At 38.2% G+C, this 22,912-nt stretch overlaps 1 protein-coding gene across 1 annotated transcript in view; it reads right to left on the bottom strand.

Moving 5' to 3' along the window:
* spata17 (spermatogenesis associated 17) overlaps nt 1-22,331 on the bottom strand; it is a 64,526-nt gene extending 42,195 nt beyond the window's left edge. The window contains exons 1-5 of the mRNA XM_088333299.1: nt 22,123-22,331; nt 18,064-18,153; nt 17,028-17,109; nt 12,287-12,337; nt 7,557-7,660 (exon numbers count right to left, since the gene is read on the bottom strand). Coding sequence (XP_088189425.1) covers nt 7,557-7,660; nt 12,287-12,337; nt 17,028-17,109; nt 18,064-18,153; nt 22,123-22,190 — 395 coding nt within the window. The 5' untranslated portion in view covers nt 22,191-22,331. The remainder of the gene's footprint in view (nt 1-7,556; nt 7,661-12,286; nt 12,338-17,027; nt 17,110-18,063; nt 18,154-22,122) is intronic.
* Nucleotides 22,332-22,912: the final 581 nt, after the last annotated feature.

Below are 22,912 nucleotides of genomic sequence, written 5' to 3'. Positions count from 1 at the left end.
TGTTTGATTTACAAAATTGCATGTTACTTAAAACTGTAAAAAAAAAAAAAAAAACATTACAGTAAGACCTCTGTTATCGCGGTTAATGGGGACCAAAACCACCCGCTATAAGTGAAAATCCGCGAAGGAGCGGCGCACCTTCAAAAAAAAAAAAAAAAAAAAAAAAAAAATTGTATATATATATATATATATATATATATATATATATATATATATATATATATATATATAGATATATATATAGATATATATATATAAATTTATTTAGTTTTTTTTTTTTTAATTATTATTTTTTAGACCCGGTTAATGGGGACCAAAACCACCCGCAAAAACTGAAAATCTGCAAAGTAGCGACGCCACTTCAAAAAGAAAATAAATAAATAAATTATATATATATATATATATATATATATATATATATATATATATATATATATATATATATATATATATATATTTTTTTTTTTTTTAATTATTATTAAATTATTATTTTTAGACCCGTTTAATGGGGAGCAAAAGGACCCGCAAAAAGTGAAAATCTGCGAAGTAGCGACGCCCCCTTCAAAAATCTCATCTCATCTCATTATCTGCACCGCTTATCCTTATTATTCGCAAGCGAGCCCCTAACCCGCGGCGCGGGTACTTTCGGGCGCGATACGCACGACACCGCAACAAGCCGAGTGGGTCCGGCGCTCCGCGCGGAGGCCGGCCTGTCCTCACGCGGGGGGGGGGGGGGAGGATTTTGTACGGGAGTCGGATTTGGGCACAACACCAGCGCGCGGTTTTGGTGTAGTTTTGGTGCGGCTTCCGCTTCACCGTCCCCTAACCCCACAGGTCCCCCCTACCCCTTTCCCCCACGGCCCTGTCCGTCGGACGGAGCCATCGAGGGCCGTGTAGCGCCATGTAGAGCCATCGCGGCCCAAGCGGGAGACGTGACGTTGGTGACTTTTTCATCCGCGTTAATAAACGCATTTTGTAGTATACGATCGCGCTTTATTGTTTTTTTTTTACCATTACAGACCGTGAAGCTCTGAATCCGCGAACGTTGAACCGCGAAGTAGCGAGGTCCCACTGTATTATTTTTTAAAAGCATGAGGGGTTAAGAAATAACTCAAACATAGGTAACAGCAATTACTGGAATAAATGTGTAAAGTTTAAACTTTAGTAGACATTTAATATAATGTCAGAAGACATAAATGGATTTTAAACTGGCAAGGAAGACCAGGAAAGGGTTTTCAGATAAGAGAATTCCGTCCCTTCCTAAAGCCCCACTCTGTACCTCCTCTTTTTAATAAATCTCCAAGGTTACTGAAAACAGATCACACCTCAAGGGTATAGGAATCAAAGGAGAGCAACATAATTGGCGACAATAATATGATAGTCAACGCAACTGACAACCGTGAGTCAAAATAAGGAACTGGCATACAATGAAATCTCATTTACATTTGTTGAATAGTAAAAACAGAAAAAGGTATCAAAATGCATTAAGCCTTCACACAAACTTCTTTAATTTTTTTGTAATTTTTCTTTCTTCTTTTTTTTTAACCAAACAACATTTTAAAAAAAATAGTCAAAGCAAAATCACTTTTTCTAATTTAAAATTCCTGATAACAAATATTATAAGTGTGAAGCACATTGTAAAGCACTTTGGGAGGTCTTCCTTGACTTAAGCGCTATATAAATGCAGACCATTTACCATTTACAAAAATCTCCATCCGGGCACCGGTGTTGTGGAATGCTCTTCCCCCTGAGATCAGATGCCTCAGTGGACTTGTTTAAGTCTAAGCTTAAAACTCACTTCTACTCTATAGCATATGAATAACCTAAACTTCTTATATGTAATAACTTGTGAAGCCCTTTGAGACTATACAAATAAAAATGACTTGACTTGAGTTGACTTGAAGGGACATTGTGCATTATTCAGCGCCTCACAGAGGGTAAGAAAAATTAATCCATTAAATAAAATAATAATAATTTGATTGATGAGCAAAAATACACAAACTACCATATAAATGTCTATTTACTTGTAGGTCAAGAAATTAGTATTTATTTTACATCACACAAATCTCACTTATCGGGAGCTGACATGATTTTTCTCCATTTTGCTGCTACTGGTACCCCTAAGAAACAAATAAAACTTTGAATCTCCATAGTTTGTCATCTCCCTGTGCTTTGTGGCACTCGTTTTGGTTGCACAACACAATACAGCGACATCTAGTTGTCTAATATAAGTGTCTCAATGAAATTTACTAAATTATTTTACGTCTGTCATATCAGACAATTTGTATTTTGCAAAAAAAAAAAAATAAATTATATGCTATGGCAGATGGTAAAACTATGTGAAAAAATAGAACTACTCTAAAATTTGGACTATAAGCCGTGACTTTTTTACCAAGGTCTCCACCCTGCAGCTTGTGCAATGATGCGGTCAATTTATGCATTTTTTCTAAGGGGCGCCCGAGGAGTTAAGGTAAGAGCGGGTGGTCAGAACGTTAAGGGGTAAAGGTACCGTATATGATTAGAATTCTTCCTGTTATCGTCTTGATTGGGCAAATGCGGCTTATAGTCAGGTGCAGCTAATGGATGTACACAATGGTTTTTAAATTAAAAATGTACTGGGTGTGGCTTATAATTAGGAGTGCTCTTTAGTCCAGAATTTATGGTAAATACTATAATGAAGAATTCTTTGAGAAAAATTAATTCAAAATTATATCTGCCATATAAGACCATTTTGCTTATTTTAAATGTTATTTTGTTCCGGTTTTGTCTTAAAAAAAAATGTTTTGAGTATCGTGAAATAAGAGGGATATGTTTCTTTTCTTAAGAATTATTATTCTTTTTGTAAATTTGTATTTTTCAGTTTTTTTCTCCTGAGCTAAACGAGGGATTACTGTATTTTTCATATTTTATTACAAGAATAACTTTTACATTTAGTAAAAGCAACAGTAAGAAAAATATTAGAAAATAATAAAGTGAACAAGAATTATGTGAACGAATAAGCATTTGTGGTGCAGTGTAGAGTGCTCGCATATCAGAAATGGTCTTTAGATGTGTATCCATCTGTTTTTTTTGCTTTTGTCTCCCAATGTGCTTTGACAGACAAAACGCTCCTCCCTTTATGACAGTGCTTCTAAATTATTTTCTAGCACGTCCCCCCTCAGAAAAAGAAAACATCTCATAACCCCAACAAAACACAACCCTCAAGTGTCTTATCAGTGTGATTTTTGTGTAATTTTATTTTTGACTGATTGATTTTTTTGGCTCCATACCGTCCGCTTCCAACATTTTTAAACATATTTAAGTGCACCGGTATTTCCCAGTCTAACACATTGTTGAAGTGAAACTGAATGCTACATATGCGTCTTAGCTATCATGAGACTTTCATTTTCCGCTTTATCCCTGTCTCTCTCTGCCTATCTTCTCATTCCCGATTTTTCCCATGGGATAACTTGAAGGGTTTACAACACTTTGTGTCTACATTTCATACTCATTCTGTCGCCTATGCATGTGTAAAGCGCAGATGCTTTACCACCAAGCACACACTCTGCCAATGAGAGCACAGCTGCCCCCTAATGTAGTGGAGGTGCAATTGCATTTAATTAGGACGGTAAAAAAAAATTCCCATTGTCAAATGTGGCTTTCGAGGGGGCCTGTCCCACTATTTGAGCACCGCTGCTTTATGATAAGGTGCAAATGCAGTTTGGGAAAAGAGAAGATCAGTGATTCAAAACATACGTCAAGAAATTTACATTTAATTTTGGCAAAAGCCTCGAGATATTGTCTGATAGAATGTTTTAGCAAAGTTAAATGATATATTAAATATGCGTGTTTTTCGTCAAGAGTAAAAGATGGTGTAACTAGCAGTGAGCCCTGAAGCACAGGGGTGTTATTAATGCAGCAGCTGGGGTTGACATCAGAGGCTAATTTTTAATTTCTTCACATCGTTCACTTCTCCTTTCGCTTAGCCTCGAGCCTTGAAAGGATACTTCTCCTTCCCTCTTCTGAAGTGTTCTCTTTGTAACTTTCATTCCCTTCAACTTCCTCTAAGGTAATATCTCGTCTGCAAGAACAGTTCTTAGCACAAGTGCCTTGGTTTATACACCGGTTCGAGGTAACGAGCAGATCATGTGATGATGTCATCTAAATATGTGATATTATACATACTTAAGTATTAATACTGTGAAGCAAATAAAATGTCAAATGGCTTTTTCTAGTGACCTGAACAAACAATGTGTTACTCACTCAGCTTTCAGTTTAGCTAAGGTATTTAATTTGTTGCCTTGGCTATTTTGTCTTTTATCGTTATCAGGTATTACACTCCATTATTTTTCTCAACCTAATTTATGTAATATTGTTTGGATGTAATATATATATATATATATATATATATATATATATATATATATATATATATATAATATAACATTGATGTATTTATGTATTTATGCAATAATCTGTGGTCTGTGCAGCCCTTTGAGACTCCTTGAGATTAGGGGTTCTACAAATAAACATGACTTGACTTGACTTGACTTGAAATAAATTATTCATGATTAATGATTAATTCATTAAATCCAGATTTTACAAATGGCAGGTAATATGTAAAAATATGCATAGAAAAATAAGATTACATTCATTATGTTCAATGTTATAGGCCTATACCAAATACAGTAAACATGCATATAGACCGTAATGACAAAGATAACTTTAATAAAAAAAGATATTCAAGTAGTACTTTATGTCAACACCTTTGAACTGTAAATTTGTTGTAAAGCTGTCGTAAACATTTCAACAAAAAAATGCGTACCAAGTAAAGGAAAAGTGCATAAAGCTTGTGATGTCAAAGACATAAACAAAATATTCAAGTTCCTTATGTAAACATTTTAGAACACCCGTCTCTTGCACCAAACTCATCCTGTTGTTTGACTAGGTCCGCTGTCTGACTACCACCGCACCGGGGTGCACAGCTTTCACGAGATACATCATGAAAAAAGTGTTCCGATGTTAATTAAATTCAGCTCTGCAAAGCATACATATCACTTTTGCTTTGTCAATATTCCCATTGGGCAATGTTTTAAAGCAAAACGGTCCGCCTGAACGTGTTTCTTTTCCCTTTTCCATTGCGAGCATGCTATGCCGCCTTAGCCTCAGGAAATGAAAGTGACTCTTCGTTTGTTAGAACAGCGCACCTGGGGGCGTGCCCAGGGCGGAAATTTAATCGTCACTGTAATATATTTTTACGCGTTAAACTGAAAATTATGACGTCCAGCCGTAGGATATATATATATATCTCATCTCATTAGCTGCACCGCTTATCCTCAGTAGGGTTGCGGGGGGGCTGGAGCCCATCCCAGCAATCATCGGGCAGTGGGCAGGGGACACCCTGAACTGGTTGCCAGCCACTGCCCAATGATTGCTGGGTTGGGCTCCAGCACCCCCGCGACCCTACTGAGGATAAGCGGTACGGCTAATGAGATGAGATGATATATATATATATATATATATATATATATATATATATATATATATATATATATATAATATATGTCAATATGTATATAATAAATATTTTTGAGTGGTTGATTTTACAGAGTAATAATATATTATCACAGTTACATTGCAGAGCCCATTTTGGCACACTACATAATACAAGGGGCCCTCTCCTCGTGAGAGGTAAGAGAATTCTCCCACCGTGGTCCGCTGCGTGTTGTAACGAGCGGAGGGAGCGAGGGGGTTGGGGATCCTCTCCTCTCTATCCTCTAAAATCACTGCAGATCTCCAAAAAGACAGCAAGGCAAAGAAAGGGGTGGCGGGAGACCGAAAGGTCTCGCAAACCCTCGTTATAGGGTCACTAAATGTGAGAGGATGTGGAAGTAAAGAGACTGAGTGGAAGAAAGAGATCGGAAGGATGATGACTAAAAGGAAGGTTGATGTGTTAGCCTTGAGTGAAACAAAGATGAAAGGAAAGGGTGAATTACAGCTTGGAGGAATGTATGGTAGAAAGTTACAGGTGGACATGCTAGAGAAGGAGTGGCTGTGCTTGTGAGTGAGAAAGCAAAGGAAAAAAATAGTGAAGTGGAAAGAGATATCTTCCAGATTGATGTGATTGAGGTTAAAGTATGGATGTTTATAAGTGCATATGGACCTGGTTCAGAAAGAAGTGCTGAGGAGAGAGAGGAGTTCTGGAAGGATTTATCCAAATGTGTAGCAAGTGCGAAAGAAGGGTGGAAAATTGTAAAACTAGGATACTTGAATGCTAGAGTGGGTGATGGAACGGTTGCAAATGTGATTGGTAGATATGGAGTACCAGGAAGAAATGAGAAAGGGAAGAAATTGATTGAGTTGTGTGGAAAATGAGTTGGCTATTGGAAAGAGATTGTTTAAAAAGTGGGATGAAAATAAGTATATCTTTGTCAGAGTGGATGGTGGTGAGATGGTTGACAGAGCACTGATGGATTATGTAGTAGTTAGGAAAGGGATGTTAAGTAGGTTGTTGGATGTGCATGTTTACGGAGGCTAAACGAGTGGTATGTCTGATCATTTTTATGTGAAAGGAAAACTGAGAATAGATGGATCATGAAGGGCTAGTTATACGAAGAGTGTTGGGGATGAGGTGAAAATATCACAGTTGAATAAGGCAGAAAAGGAACGAGAGTTTAAAGAGAGGATGGGGAAGAGTATGAATGGATTAGTAGAAGAGAAGTGGAGAGTGTGGGAATGGAATGGAAGTGGTTTAAAGAGGCAGTGCTGAGGAGTGCAAAATAAGTGTGTGAAATAAGAAAAGTTGGTCGAGGTATTAGGAAAGGAAGTGAATGGTAGAATGATGAGGTATCACCGGCTGAGACAGAAAAGAGACGTGCCTTTGAGGAGTGGATGCAAATTAAGAGTGGTGATGCTTATAAAAGGTTTTAAGTGAAGAAATGGTTGGTAAAAGCGGCAGTGGAAGCAGCGAAAAGGAAAGCAAATGATAAATGGTGTCGAAAGATAGGAGTGAACTTTGAGGAAAGGAGAAAAGTGTTCTGGAAATAAGTGAAAGGAGTAAGAAAGAGCGAGTCTGGAAAGGAAGAGAAAGTGAAAGATAAGGATGGTAGATTGCTGGTTAACGGTGGTGCAGTCAGGAAAAGATGGGCAGAGGAGTTGCTAAATGTGGAGGATGGGAGAGAAGTGAGAGTCGAGGCGATCGATGGTATGGAGAGAATGCCCGTGTTGGGTGATTTAAATGTGAAGCCTGTGGAAACATGGGAGGTGCAAGATGCAGTGAAAGAAATGAAAGGGGGGAAGACACCTGGGTTGGATGGTTGTACTGCTGAATTCTTGAAAAAAGGTGGCACAGCTATGATTGACTGGTTAGTACGCCAAAATGTTTGTGTGTTTTTTTTGCTATTTTTTTCCCTTTTTTATTTTCTTTGTTACTATATGTGTTTGTCTTGTTGTCGGTCACCCCTCTTGAGAGATATGACCAAGGTAGATACATAATACAACAAAAGTTAAGCACTCAAACACGTATTTGTCCGAACAAAGTGGGATCCAGTATTGATAATCGGTTGAAATGTTCTTACCTTACAAATTCATTTGTTCTGGATAGCTTTTCCAGATAGTTTTTGCGAGAATAGAAGCTATGGATGTACTTTCTTACAAAGAATCCCCGCCACCTTCGCTGAATCTGTAAAAAGGAAGGGGATGAAAGATAAACACATTAGGTAAATTAATGACAATATTAATGGCTTGAACAATACTTTAAATCACGCATCTTCTCATTATGCATTTTGATGGAGGGGACAAAGCCAAGGTGGAATGGACAGCTGTCACGGCACCATACGTTTTACTGCGTTGCTGCGGATTAATCTTCGAGGCTGCAGATTAGCTGTACCTCACGCGTAAGAGTGGAGCATTGTTGGGAAGAAGGCCGGACGTCCTTCAGACTAATTAGGAGATTAAAACAACAGCAAGTAAAATAACCATCACACTATCAGAAGGTGCAATGGGAAAAACGGCGGCTGGTGGACGGGGCGAAAAACAACAAAGAGCAAAATGAGAATTAGCATTGATCTACGAGTCAATAGATAATTTTAAATAAAGTAATTGCCGCCTCTTGAGTTATTTCTGACCTCTGTTGACAAGTGAAATCAATGCTGTTGAATGTGATACAAATCCGAGGTGCAGCATGTAAACATTGCTTTCTATTACAGCTCTAATACATTATCTTCTGTTAGCTAGCACAGCAGCATAAACTGGAGAGCAATGGCAAAAATGATTCAAAGGAAGTGACACAGGGGATTCGGGGATGATTGTTTCTCCCTCTGCGTGTTTTCGCTTCCATTCACACTCTATCAAATTTTTCTTTGGTAATAAAGGTTTGGGCAAGAACCGTCACCCTTCACTGATTTGTTCTTGGAAGGGGTCACTGGCGGTGGATTTCAGTCTCATTCGTAAGCACTCTTGCAGGGGATGCAAGTGTGAGGCCACATACATACCAAGTTTTTGCAGTTTTTAAACCTTGAAAGTGAGTGGACCTTGACTCACACTATGGACATTGACTCACACTCGTTTTCACATATTTTTTTAATTGAACCATTCCTGATCTCGTGTAAGAATTATTCTTCCTTTTCTGTCCAATCAAAACATTTTTGTTGTTGTTTTGGATCAGGAGTCTCTAACCTTTATAAAGATGAGATTGTTACTATTTAGTACAAAGGGCACCCAGTTTGATATTGTTGGCATCAACAATCTGTGTCCTGCCGCACGTTCAATCTCAGGAGTTTTGGAGTATTAGGAGGAAGAAAACAAGAGTTGTAGAGAGCAGTTCTGTTGAGGATTTTTATTAAAAAGGAAAACATTTATAAACAAACAGAATATTCTGGACCTGTGATCAGGACAATGTCACCCCTAAAACAAGCATCATGGAACTAGCTCACCATTGTCTTATAGGAAAGGGGCCTGGATTGACGAAAGTGAAAATTAACTGAAACATTAAACTTTACATGGCAAAGTAAGGAACTCACATTTTCACAAGAGGCATTTTGTTAAGACTGGACCCAACTGGATTTTTAAGATTGTATGATAAGATTAGGGCAGAACGCCACTTAAAACATTGCTGGGAAAGTCCTAAATGAAAGACCAAATGAATACTTGTAAATACTTCCTTCATATATTTGGATGAACATATAGTTCATTTATAACAACTAAATGAATAATGTGATTGTCAAAGAAATAATGTGATAATTAAAAATTAAATCTAATATAGCTGGAAAGCAAATGCAATAGTGACATATATTTACATATTTAGTGACAAATTTTAATAATCTAACCATATACATTTTTAAAATAATTTATCATGTTATTACTATGTTATTATGAAATTCCTTTTTGGAAGTGTGGTTAAATAGCCTTAGTCAACCACTGAAAAAAAATATATATTTTTTTTCTCAAATAACAAAGACACGACACTGGTGAGCTATTTTCAAAACAGGTTTGCTGGCACGTCAGCTGTCCTTAGAGGGGCATTCTGGTGCCCGCGGGAACCATGTTGGATACCCCTGTTTTAAATTTTGAATGACGGTTATGATAGAACCTACATTACATTACATTACATTACCTACATTTTGTAGGTAATGGAAAAGTGGTCAAAATCTCAAGTCAATGTCATTTGTCACTGAAATATGTTTGACAGTTTAGATGTAACTAATCAAAAATGCAGCACAATGATTAAAGAAGGGGTTTCTAAATGTTGTTTGAGGGCCAAAAGCTGAAAAAAGAAAAGATGGAAGGGCAACTTTAAATAATTCTCCAAGACAATTAATTGTTTATTATTTACTTTTCACATACAATTAACAGCTAAATAACAACGTATGCATTTCTGTAATAGCAAACGATTACATTTTCGTAAATACAGGCGGTCGACAATGGCCCTGTTGCTACACTTGAACGTTACTAAAACTAAATTTCTTCTTTCAGAATCAAACAGACAATTAAAAAAGAAAATACCTGGAGGACAGATTTGTGATGTAACATTTGAAAAGGGTCTTAACACAAAATTTGGAAAAAAGAATTTTGCATCTAAGTTTGTATGATATATTGTCAATGTTTGAACAATTTTATTTAGAATTGTCTTTATTGATATGTGACAACATAAAATGCTTTGCTTACGAGATACGAGATTAGACATAGTATTCCAGGATTAACACAATATAAGGAGAAAAATAAGATAAAAAATAATGTCAGGATAAACAGGGAAAATTATTCAAAGAATTGCTTGGAGACTGGCCTAAATTGTTAGTGCGTCAGAAATATAGTGCAATAACATTAAGCAGCAACATAATCTAATTTCATTTTATCTTATCTTAAGGTATCTTAATCCAAACTCAAAACTTTATTTATAAATCTATATTAGTGAGCGTGTGCGCGCTTGCGTATTTGTTTGGGGCACAGTTCTGAGGTCATGAGATAAAACCTTCTGTGTGGCGTTTGCATGTTCTCCCCGTGCTTGCGTGGATTTCATCCGGGCACTCCGGTTTCCTCCCACATTCCAAAAACATACATGTCAGGTGAATTGGCCGATCCAAATTGTTTCTAGGTGTGAATGTACGAGTGAAATGTCTGTCCCCGTGATAAGGGGTGCAGATAATGAATAGATGGATATATATATATATATATATATATATATATATATATATATATATATATATATATATATATATATATATATATATATATATATATATATATATATGGCAGGCCATAAATAGTGATCCATAAATTCAGTGTCAAGACTCAATATCCCTAACTAATACATACCATTAATAATCCTATTTTTAGAGACACATTTCTTTGCATTGGTTATTGGTAACTCCTCTCCAGGGGCCAGTACCTTGGTCAAGAGTGATGCCAGGACTGTTCTGATAATGTTGAATTTGACTTTAGTGTTGGGACGGTATGACAAAATCCAAACTCAATTCTCAAAATTCTCAAAAAGTGAAACACTGACTTTACAAAGGAAAGTCTTATTTGGCGCCTTAGGTTTCAACTTTAGCTCCTTCTTACATCACCAACCACGGAGTCAATTCCCCTCTCCGTTCACATTTATTTCCTTCCCATTAAAATCACTGCAGATCTCCAAAGAAGGAAGCTGTAATATTTTATGAGGGTTATAAAGGAGCTTTTTCTCCACCTTAAGTAGCTTGTTCTCTACTTCACATGGTGACAGCAACCCCTGACCTATCATCTCAATGACCTTCACCGGCAGGATCCAATCCAGGAAATATTTCCTACTTTATATGACATTTATTGAAATAATTGGGTGGTCAGTTCTGCTTGTTTTACTTTGCAATAAAACTGAAAGCATTCAGTTTTTCCAAGACTTTCAAACAAACATTTGTCCAGCTGGACAGCAACACAACCTCTTCAATAAAAGCGGTCCTCCTTCCTTTTTGTTGGCCTATAAAAGCTCTTAAGGGTTGACATAGAATGAAGTTGTAAGCCAAATGAAGAAGCCATATGGAATTGTGAAAACGATAAGGTTTCCGTGCAAATGTTTTGTGTAAAAATGCCAAGAACATCAGTCACAGCTGGGGTGCGATGATATATTGGCTGTGTCAAACAGTAGCAAATGCTTTCCGCCTCTGAAATAGGAACATTTGAACAGCGGAATATGCTCATGTTTCATTTAGGGTTGGGCCAGGGCTATTATTATTCCTGGATCAACATAAGGGCCTTTGTTTTCCTGAAACCTTTTCGAAAATTAAGTGGTTTCAACTTAGAGGTGGTTCAGTGAACGCCTAACTTAAAGGGTCCGGCCTTAGTATTCTGATTACAATGAAAATATTGTTAAGAACAAAAATTTGGGGTCAAACACTTGCTACTTTTTTTTATAGATGAACAGACACATTTAAGGCCAATGACAGCAATGGACATCAAAACTCAACCCCCAATGCTAATGGTGGTCTCTGCAGCTCGTTTGAGACTTTTTGTGATTAAGGGCTAAACAAATACTGTAAATGTGCCTTGAGTTGACTTGGAGCAGAACGTGTTAATAGAGATCTGAATGGGGAGGCAATAACCCTAAAGTGTTCATGTAAGAAAACTGGTTTTGAAAATTAAGAGGGCTCATTGCAAAATACATCATCCTTTAAGATGCCAGCAGTGAAACTTTTTTTTCCAAGCCTAAATATTCTTGTTACAGTGAATTTGAAATCCCGTGTTATTAAATGTTCATTTTGGAAATGGAAGAACGTTAAAACATTTCTTAAAAAAACACACAAACACACACAAAACACACAATAATAATATCTACCCTGATTGCCATCTGGTTGTAGAAATTCATCTTCATGATAAAATACGCTTCCTGTGAACACAAAAGTAAAACACGCCGTTACTTGTTGTTGTGCGGCCCTCTGTTCTGTACACAGGAGGCATCAAAGATGAAGAACTCTTTATTCATACTATATTTCACATAGCGTGAATAGATCGGAGCACAATAGGGAAAAAAGAAAGTGTAAGGCGGGTATGGACGTAGCGAGAGAGAGAGAGCGATTAGGTGGGACTTTGTACCAAGGGGAGGACGGTGCTCTCTTAATACAACACACGCAAGGGCCAGAAAAATCTATGGTGCTGAAGCAGCCAGCTAATGGAGATATATGACGGCTAAACTCTCTCCTCTAGATTTCATAATCAATGAAAGCGCTGCCAAGAGAGACTCACAAAAGAGTAGAGAATATGCAGTGCACTTTCGGCAAATGCTTGGTGTGGCTAGTTGCGGGAGCAAACTGGAGAGATGTCCCAAAAACTGATTTTATCCCGACGTTTTTATACATATATATATATATATATATATATATATATATATATATATATATATATATATATATATATATATATATATATATATATATATATATATATATATATATATATATATATATATATATATATATATAAATAAAAAAGATTTAAAAGATAAAAAGGAGACAAAAATATTTACAACATGACACTTAAAGATTGACATAAAATTTAGTAATAGTGCAATATTTGTGAATGAGAAAGAATATAATGTAACAATAGTGCCAAGAAGTGCAATTACTTTTAGCAGCAACAACAAAAACAAGATAAGTCAAAGATAAGTCAAAAGGTATATACTTTCACTGTTTCGTGCAATAGTACATATTTTCAGTTTTATTTGGCAGCAGCAAAAACAGATTTTTTTTTTAAGTCACAAGATATGTTTTCAGTTTTGTGCGCTCGTGAATAGCCCAAGGGAAGAAGCAGTCTCTGAGCCAGAGGTCAGCCTCATGAAGGATGCCCGTTTAAAACAGTCCTCTTCTCTTTCTTTTTTTTTCACGATCAACACATACTGTACATTTCCGTTTGCTGTTGGTTTGATCAATAAAGAAAGGCATGGCATACAGGGATCAGAATGGAGATTTTCATTTTCAGCTGAAATAGCCAGGGGCCTCAGGCCCCGGCCAGGTCCAGGGCGGAGCCCGGTGGGGGGCTCAGGGGGGCGAAGCCCCCCTGAAGTCAACAGCATTTATCTTATTTGCTATGTGAAAATTGCACTAGAATGAATTAAATCCAACAAAACAGAAACCATGTAATATATATATATATATATATATATATATATATATATACTGGACTGTCTCAGAAAATTAGAATATTGTGATAAAGTTCTTTATTTTCTGTAATGCAATTAATAAAACAAAAATGTCATACATTCTGGATTCATTACACATCAACTGAACTATTTCAAGCCTTTTATTATTTTAATATTGCTGAATTTGGCTTACAGCTTAAGAAAACTCAAAAATCCTATCTCAAAATATTAGAATATCATGAAAAAGTATACAAGTAGGCTATTCAACTAATCACCTGAATCATCTAATTAACTCGAAACACCTTGCGAGGGTTTCCTGAGCCTTAAAAACACTCAGCTTGGGTCAGTAAACTAAATCACAAGTATGGGGAAGACTGCTGTCCAGAGGACCATCATTGATACCCTCCATCAGGAGGGTAAGACACAAAAGGAAAATTCTCAAAGAGCAGGCTGTTCACAGAGTGTAGTTTCAAAGCATATCCACAAAAAGTCTGTTGGAAGGGAAAAATGTGGCCGGAAACGCTGCACAACCAAGAGAGATGACCGCAGCCTTAACAAAATTGTGACGAAGAGCCGCTTCCAGAATTTGGGGGAGCTTCAAAGACAGTGGGCTGAAGCTGGAGTCCAGGTATCAAAAGCCACAGTTCACAGACGTGTCCGGGAAATGGGCTACAATAGCCGTATTCCCATGGTCAAGCCACTTCTGAACTCAAGACAACGGAAGAAGCGTCTGACTTGGGCTATGGAGAAGAAGCACTGGACAGTTGCAAAGTGGTCCAAAGTCCTCTTTTCAGACGAAAGCAAGTTTTGAATTTCATTTGGGAGTCAAGGCGCCAGAGTCTGGAGAAAGGCTGGAGAGGAGCAAAATCCAAGTTGCTTGAAATCCAGTGTGAAGTTCCCACAGTCAGCAATGGTTTGGGGAGCCATGTCAGCTGCTGGTGTTGGTCCACTGTGTTTCATCAAGTCCAGAGTAAATGCAACTGTGTACCAAGAGATTTTAGAGCACTACATGCTTCCATCTGCTGAAAAGCTCTATGGAGATGAGTATTTCATTTTCCAGCATGATCTGGCACCTGCCCACAGTGCCAAAACCACCAGTAACTGGTGCACTGACCATGGCATCACTGTCCTTGATTGGCCTGCTAATTCCCCTGACCTGAACCCCATCGAGAATTTGTGGGGTATAGTTAAGAAGAAGATGAAAGACACCAGACCTACAAATGCAAATGAGCTGAAGGCCGCTATCGAAGCATCCTGGGCATCAATAACACCTCAGCAATGCCACAGGCTGATTGCCTCCATGCCACGCCGGATTGATGCAGTAATCCGTGCAAAAGGATTCCCAACCAAGTACTGAGTGCATCAATGGACATTTTCAAATGTTTGATTTAGTTTTGCTGTTATAAAATTATTTTTTTACTTGGTCTGAGGAAGTATTCTAATATTTTGAGATAGGATTTTTGAGTTTTTTTCAGCTGTAAGCCAAAATCAGCAATATTAAAATAATCAAAGGCTTGAAATAGTTCAGTTGATGTGTAATGAATCCAGAATGTATGACATTTTTGTTTTTTTAATTGCATTACAGAAAATAAAGAACTTTATCACAAAATTCTAATTTTCTGAGACAGTCCAGTATATATATATATATATATATATATAAATTAAAAAAATAATAATATATTGACATTAAAAGCATTTGTAATATTGAACATGATCATGATGATACAAAATAATTAATTTTAATCATGTTTATAACAAATTTTAAATTTTGTTTATCCTGTTCTAAATATTGTATAAACACAAAAGATAAAATCATTTCATAAATAAATAGATTTATAAATACCACAGATTGGGATTTTCTGTCACACAGGGGAACCAGTGGTTGACTGCTGCTAGTATTTGAAGTGGAAGGATTTGGAACGGCCAATAATGTTGAACCGGTGGTGTTACTGTTAGTTTCACTGCCGATTTTAAATGCGAATCCGAGTGCATAATTTGATCGCCGGCAAGCTATTTTTGCTTTGTGCTTGTTCATTTTAGCATGATCGATCAGTGCCACACAACCTCGCGTACCATAATTGATCAGATCGACACAGTATAGACACTTTGCTTTCCCTTTGCGATGAACTGGCTCAAAGTTTCTGTAACTTCCTCGATCTTTGCGCCGATTTTAACGTTTACTGTGACAGTCTTCTCCAGCCATGACTAATAAAATTTATTCTTGATTCCTTTATCAATCTCGGAGACAAAAGCCTCGTCTTCTTTTCTTAGTATTTTCATATTTACTTTTTCAAACACTCATTTCACCGTTTGAAAAGACCGGAAGGAGCGCCATGTTTGAGAAAGCCTATGCTCTGAACAAAAGCTCCGCTGATTGGTTATCAGCGAACCTATCGACCAATGGTCTAAATGCTAACTTGGGGTGATGAAACAGTCACGTATCATACCCCCCCCCCCCCCCAAAATATTTTCTCATCGAATTTAGACGATTTACGGGAATGACCTTTGGGGTTCAAAAACAGCGGAAATCCGCGGATCCGCGGAAAATTCTGATCCCTGGGCATAACCAATCAGGGACAATGCTAACCTGACACATACACGCTAACAACTGCATCCACCATGCCGTGAAAAATAAAAAACAAGTTAAATCATATTTTATTGATTCAATATTTTTTGTCATTACTCAAAGGTCAAAATACTTAAAGGTACATAAAATGCATTCAGTACATTATAATGCTTGGTATGTTAGCTTGAAGAAATTTTTCTGGACAGGACTTCTTTAACTTTTAATGGAAGAGCTCAGGACAGATCCTCAGTGGGCTAATTCAGAAATGTGAAAAGCGTGAGCAATTCAAACGAGGCTTCGTCTGTTCCCAAACAACGCTCATTTCAGCCCATATGCGCGTCCTGACACATCCTTCATCGTTTATTTCGGCACCCCTCGCCGCCATCTCCCCCGGATTTTTTTGAACGACTCCCAAATGGCGGCTGGCAGTTATGCTTTAGCAAACAGTCAATTTAGCGGCATGATAAATAGCTTGTTGTGATACGTTTACAAAACTCAATCCAGGGGAAAATTATATGTGAGAGCGCTGGGTATTGGATCCGGTATCAACAATCTGTTCGATTAAGAAGCAGTTGGAGGCAATATGCCAAAAAGACGGCCTTGTTTTACTAAAGCACACAAATGCACACATATGCACACACACAGCTTGCTCTATACTCCTTACATTCGCTCTAAATGCAACCCAGGAATTGCAATGCAGATAAAATTCCATAGCATAAAACATCATATTTCAAAGTGCTAATTTCCCAATCTGTAATGAGTGAATTATATTTTTTAAGGTCACACGCAGGGACTTAGGCATATAGAAATTTAAATATAATGCATGCTATCATAACTAAATCAATATATCTATAGCATTTCCTCGTTCTCGCTTACCATCACCATTTGTCTGCAACATGCCCTTGCTCTGAAGCCTCGCCATATCTTCTGTATAATGACCGCCTTCTCATGCAGATGTCTGTCATGAAGTCATATGAGGAAGAAGATTAGATGGGCATTTTGCAGGCCTGACATGCTGTGGAAAACTTAAAGTAAATTGTGAGTCTTTCTGTTGGCGTGTCGAATGGAACCTAAAATGCAAGACTGCTAGCGAGAGCTGCAATGGAAAATGGCAATCCTGCATGAAATTCTTCTAAATTAAGTGTCGACTAAAAAAGGGGAAATCAATTATTAACTCGAACCGCTTTTATTGAAAAGAAAGAAAAACAGTTGATTTTGCTTTCGGCTCACAAGTGTTATGATGTAAAGGAATTGAATTCAAAGGTCACGGAAACGTTAATGTAACACATACCCACAGACACACAGAAAATTGCTGCTCCTCCGGGCATTTCTATCAGGGCCGATGAGGTTATTCCCCCTTTATGCAGCTGCTCACAATATGTATTCATCTTCAAACATACTCTAAATGCAAGTCCATTGCAAATCCCCACCTGCAATGAGGCCATCAATTTCCAAAAGGCCATTTATACACCTGGAAAATCAATGCTTATAGTGGGCTAGCACAACCCCAGAGTTGCACTTAAGCAGCTAAAATTGTTGCTAATTATCCATTTAATGTATTGATCAATTAACTGAAGTAATCTAAATTAACCTACTGTCTGGAGGTGTGTCTGCTGACCCTGCAAAATGGTGCTTGGGTCACAGTACAAACTAGGCAGTGTACGCGTGTGGAATAAAAGATCACGGAGCAAGCGGCCTTCATTCCTCAAGGCCATTTACAAAGAAGTCCTACAATTATGGGAAGAAGCCAGGATCAGGGTATCCCCTTTGCATTTACAAAACTGAGGCTGCCTCGATGTTTTATAAGCCCTGGAGGAAATAGAGACGCTAAAATGGTTGGGCTTGTATAAAATAAAAAGCTGTAATCTGTCACATGACAAATGAAGTCTTGGTACTTGGTATAAAGCATTACCTGATGTAAAAACGGACCCGCAAGCCCCGGAACCAGCTCTGGATCCTGATAGCAGCCCTGTACTCCTGCTGTCTAGTTGATTCAACTAACCTGAGAAAAACAATAAAATAACAGCTTGATTTTCCTTTTTTTTCTTTTCATTGTGGTAACAGTGCCAACATTGCAAAGACATGGATTTAAATTAAGGTGAAACTGGCAATATCTTTTTTTTTTTTTTTTTTTTTGCGTTTAGATTAATGCAGAAAGTTTATTCAGGGACATCACTAAAAAAACAGCATTAACGCCTAATCAAAAAAAGTGAACAACAACAACAACATATTTGCACACAAAAAACAAAAAAAAAAACAAAAAAATAAAAAAAAACGCTAAACTATAGTCAAGTCGTGTATGGGACCAAAACCACCCACGATAAGTGAAAATCCGCGAAGAAGCGGCGCACCTTCAAAAAAAAAAAAAAAAAAAAAGTTTATTTATTTATTTTTTTTAAATTATTTTTTAGACCCGGTTTAATGGGGACCAAAACCTCCCGCTAAAAGTGAAAATCTGCAAAGTAGCGATGCCCCTTCAAAAAAAAAAAAAAAAAAAAATCTCATATTTGCACCGCTTATCCTTATTTGGGTCGCAGAGGGGCTGGAGCCCATCCCAGCCATCTCCGGGCAGTGGGCAGGGGACACCCTGAACTGGTTGCCAGCCAATCGTAGCTGCAAATCACATTAGTTCTCGCAGCTATCTGCGTTCTTCATCGACGCACGAGCCGAGTGATCCACCGCTAAGAGTCGTACACAGCTGGGCGATTTTACGTCCACCCGGGACGATCGGAGACAAATTCACGACAGGGTTTATACTTGCGCCGCACCGCGGGTGCTGTTCGGTCGCTCCCGCGAGCAAGCCCCTAACCCGCGGCGCGGGTACTTTCAGGCGCAATACGCACGACACCGCGACAAGCCGAGCGGGTCGGGCGCTTTTGGCGCGGAGGCCCACGCGCGCGCTACACGGCCCTCGATGGCTCCGGCCGACGGACGGGCGGCCGCGGGGGAAAGCGGTAGCTGGGGGGACCTGTGGGGTTGGGGGGGGGGGTGAAGCGGAAGCCGCACCGAAACCGCGCGCCGGGAAACGAGAACAGCGCGCCGAGGGGGATTCCCCAGTTACGGGGGTCCCGCGCAAGTCCGCCGCCTTTCGCCCGCCGCGCGCGGACGGCTGCCTGTCGTTGCGCCGCGCTACTGGGGTCGTCGGACGAGCGGGCTACCCCCAGTCACGGGGATAGCCCGCTCACGCCCGCCTACTTTTCTCGCGTCGCGCCGTGTGACGCCCCGTCAGCCGAACTCGCTCCGTCACGCAGCCCGAGAGTGACCCACGCCGACAGCCGGCCGCCTTATCCCGCGTCCGTTGACGTTCCGCCGAAAAAACCCGCAAAAAGTGAAAATCTGCGAAGTAGCGACGCCCCTTCAAAAAAAAAAACATTTTTAACCATTACAGACCGCGAAGCTCTGAAGCTGCGAACGTCGAACCGCAAAGTAGCGAGGTCCCACTGTATAGCATGTAACGCACAAATAAATCATAATGTAATCATCTTTACTATATTTCGCATGTAACGCACAAATAAATCATAATGTAATTATTTTTACTATATCCAAAATAAGTAAAGTTGTTTTTTTATAAGACAAATATGGGGCAATTTTAGGATAATCATCTAACTTTTTTGATAATTGAATAGCTTTTGGGATAGCACAATGGCTTTTCAATGTTGTGGACATTGAAGTTATCAATTCCTCTGACATAATGAGTGTCTTCTCTGGAGAGAAACAACTGTTAAATATCTGTTGGTAGCTGGAGCTCAGTTGCTTTGTATACTAATAATATATCTATTTCTATACCTTCAGATGTCAAAATATTACAATTTATAAAAGAAAAAGAGTATGTCCTTTATATTCAGTGTATGAAAAATCCTAAGAGCTTTCATCTAAATTCGAATAAACGACTCTATATTACTCTAATATGTACAGTATTTACCCAAATCTATATACAGGACTGTCTCAGAAAATTAGAATATTTTGATAAAGTTCTTTATTTTCTGTAATGCAATTAAAAAAAAAAATGTCATACATTCTGGATTCATTACACATCAACTGAACTATTTCAAGCCTTTTATTATTTGAATATTGCTGATTTTGGCTTACAGCTGAAAAAAACTCAAAAATCCTATCTCAAAATATTAGAATACTTCCTCAGACCAAGTAAAAAAATAATTTTATAACAGCAAAACTAAATCAAACATTTGAAAATGTCCATTGATGCACTCAGTACTTGGTTGGGAATCCTTTTGCACGGATTACTGCATCAATCCGGCGTGGCATGGAGGCAATCAGCCTGTTGCATTGCTGAGGTGTTATTGATGCCCAGGATGCTTCGATAGCGGCCTTCAGCTCATTTGCATTTGTAGGTCTGGTGTCTTTCATCTTCTTCTTAACTATACCCCACAAATTCTCGATGGGGTTCAGGTCAGGGGAATTAGCAGGCCAATCAAGGACAGTGATGCCATGGTCAGTGCACCAGTTACTGGTGGTTTTGGTACTGTGGGCAGGTGCCAGATCATGCTGGAAAATGAAATCCTCATCTCCATAGAGCTTTTCAGCAGATGGAAGCATGTAGTGCTCTAAAATCTCTTGGTACACAGTTGCATTTACTCTGGACTTGATGAAACACAGTGGACCAACACCAGCAGCTGACATGGCTCCCCAAACCATTGCTGACTGTGGGAACTTCACACTGGATTTCAAGCAACTTGGATTTTGCTCCTCTCCAGCCTTTCTCCAGACTCTGGCGCCTTGACTTCCAAATGAAATGCAAAACTTGCTTTTGTCTGAAAAGAGGACTTTGGACCACTCTGCAACTGTCCAGTGCTTCTTCTCCATAGCCCAAGTCAGACGCTTCTTCCGTTGTCTTGAGTTCAGAAGTGGCTTGACCATGGGAATACGGCTATTGTAGCCCATTTCCCGGACACGTCTGTGAACTGTGGCTTTTGATACCTGGACTCCAGCTTCAGCCCACTGTCTTTGAAGCTCCCCCAAATTCTTGAAGCGGCTCTTCTTCACAATTTTGTTAAGGCTGCGGTCATCTCTCTTGGTTGTGCAGCGTTTCCGGCCACATTTTTCCCTTCCAACAGACTTTTTTGTGGATATGCTTTGAAACTGCACTCTGTGAACAGCCTGCTCTTTGAGAAATTTCTTTTTGTGTTTTACCCTCCTGATGGAGGGTATCAATGATGGTCCTCTGGACAGCAGTCAGATCAGCAGTCTTCCCCATACTTGTGATTTAGTTTACTGAACCAAGGTGAGTGTTTTTAAGGCTCAGGAAACCCTCGCAAGGTGTTTCGAGTTAATTAGATGATTCAGGTGATTAGTTGAATAGCCTACTTGTATACTTTTTCATGATATTCTAATATTTTGAGATAGGATTTTTGAGTTTTCTTAAGATGTAAGCCAAATTCAGCAATATTAAAATAATAAAAGGCTTGAAATAGTTCAGTTGATGTGTAATGAATCCAGAATGTATGACATTTTTGTTTTTTTAATTGCATTACAGAAAATAAAGAACTTTATCACAATATTCTAATTTTCTGAGACAGTCCTGTATAATAACTTATAAAAGCAGAATTAATGAATTGTACATTATTCAAAGGGGTTTCTCATCAAATATTTCTATCTAAACATAGCTGCAATGTTATTAGCTAATTATGATAGTATGCTATTTATACGCGGTCCCCTGCTATTATCAGGGCTAATAATCACTCGGGGGAATTAAACTCTTAACTTTTTCGATTTGAAGTTTACCGAGCTTTATTCGTATTTCAATGTTTTATTTGGATTTCCCCCAAAAACATAACCTTTGTTTTTGATACATTTAGCGACAGTTTGTTTTCATTCCTGCCTGAGGAACCTCAAAAGTAAAATACTGTAGTGTGAAAAATGGCTTACGCGTGGAAAACTTTTTTTTTTCCCTTTTTTTTTTTGCCAATGATTCAGCACAAGCTTACAACCTGCGTTTATGGTGCAACTGTACCTTGCTTTGTAGAAGCGTAACTTTTGGAACTCATCGAGCACAGTTTGAATCTGCTGTAGCTCCGCCATGTCTATTCCGGCGTCCGTTTTCGGTTGCCTTGGAAACGAATCTGACAATCATAGAAAGTACACGGATTACTTCCGGTAGAAAAAAAATCTCGTTTTTCTCTTAACTATTCGCTTTTTGACCCTTCGATATGAGACCATATATCCTCCACCGATACTAATTATAGTAATTTGCTTTTGAATACAATGACGAAAAACATTTTCAGTACACGTTGGGAGCGTGTTGATTGCTTTAAAGCAAATTACGATAACGGAGGCAAGCGTCAGCCATCCCACTTAAATACTAGGCTACCCAAAACGTTTCCTTACATAGTTTCTTTTACTCCATCACCCATGACCTTTTTAATGATAAATATCTGCCGTGATTAGTTTATTGACCCATTTAAAAATGTCTGAAAAAATGTTAAAACGTCATATTGTCAGATACAATGAAATTGTGAATATGCTTAATTGCTGTTAAAATTGTCGAGAAAAATTGTTCAAACCTCACATGGTTTATTTTCTGTTAATAGTGTCAATAAAATTGTTCAAACCCAAAAAATTTCGCTTTTGATCTCCAAAATAAGCGACGTAGCACATGAATAAATGAAAATAAAATAAATTAAAAAGATGGGTTATAAAACAAGTCAAGTTTAAATTCGACTATTTATTTAACCCATACCCCTTTTAAAACTTAATTTACCAATTCTCACGTGCAAAAAAGCAGAATCTATCTAACTTTTTTA

The sequence above is a fragment of the Urocampus carinirostris genome, chromosome 4 (assembly GCF_059441175.1).
Source record: "Urocampus carinirostris isolate Australia breed hairy pipefish chromosome 4, RoL_Ucar_1.0, whole genome shotgun sequence".
In the NCBI taxonomy this organism is placed as follows: domain Eukaryota; kingdom Metazoa; phylum Chordata; class Actinopteri; order Syngnathiformes; family Syngnathidae; genus Urocampus; species Urocampus carinirostris.
This window is presented reverse-complemented; position numbering and strand designations above follow the sequence as displayed.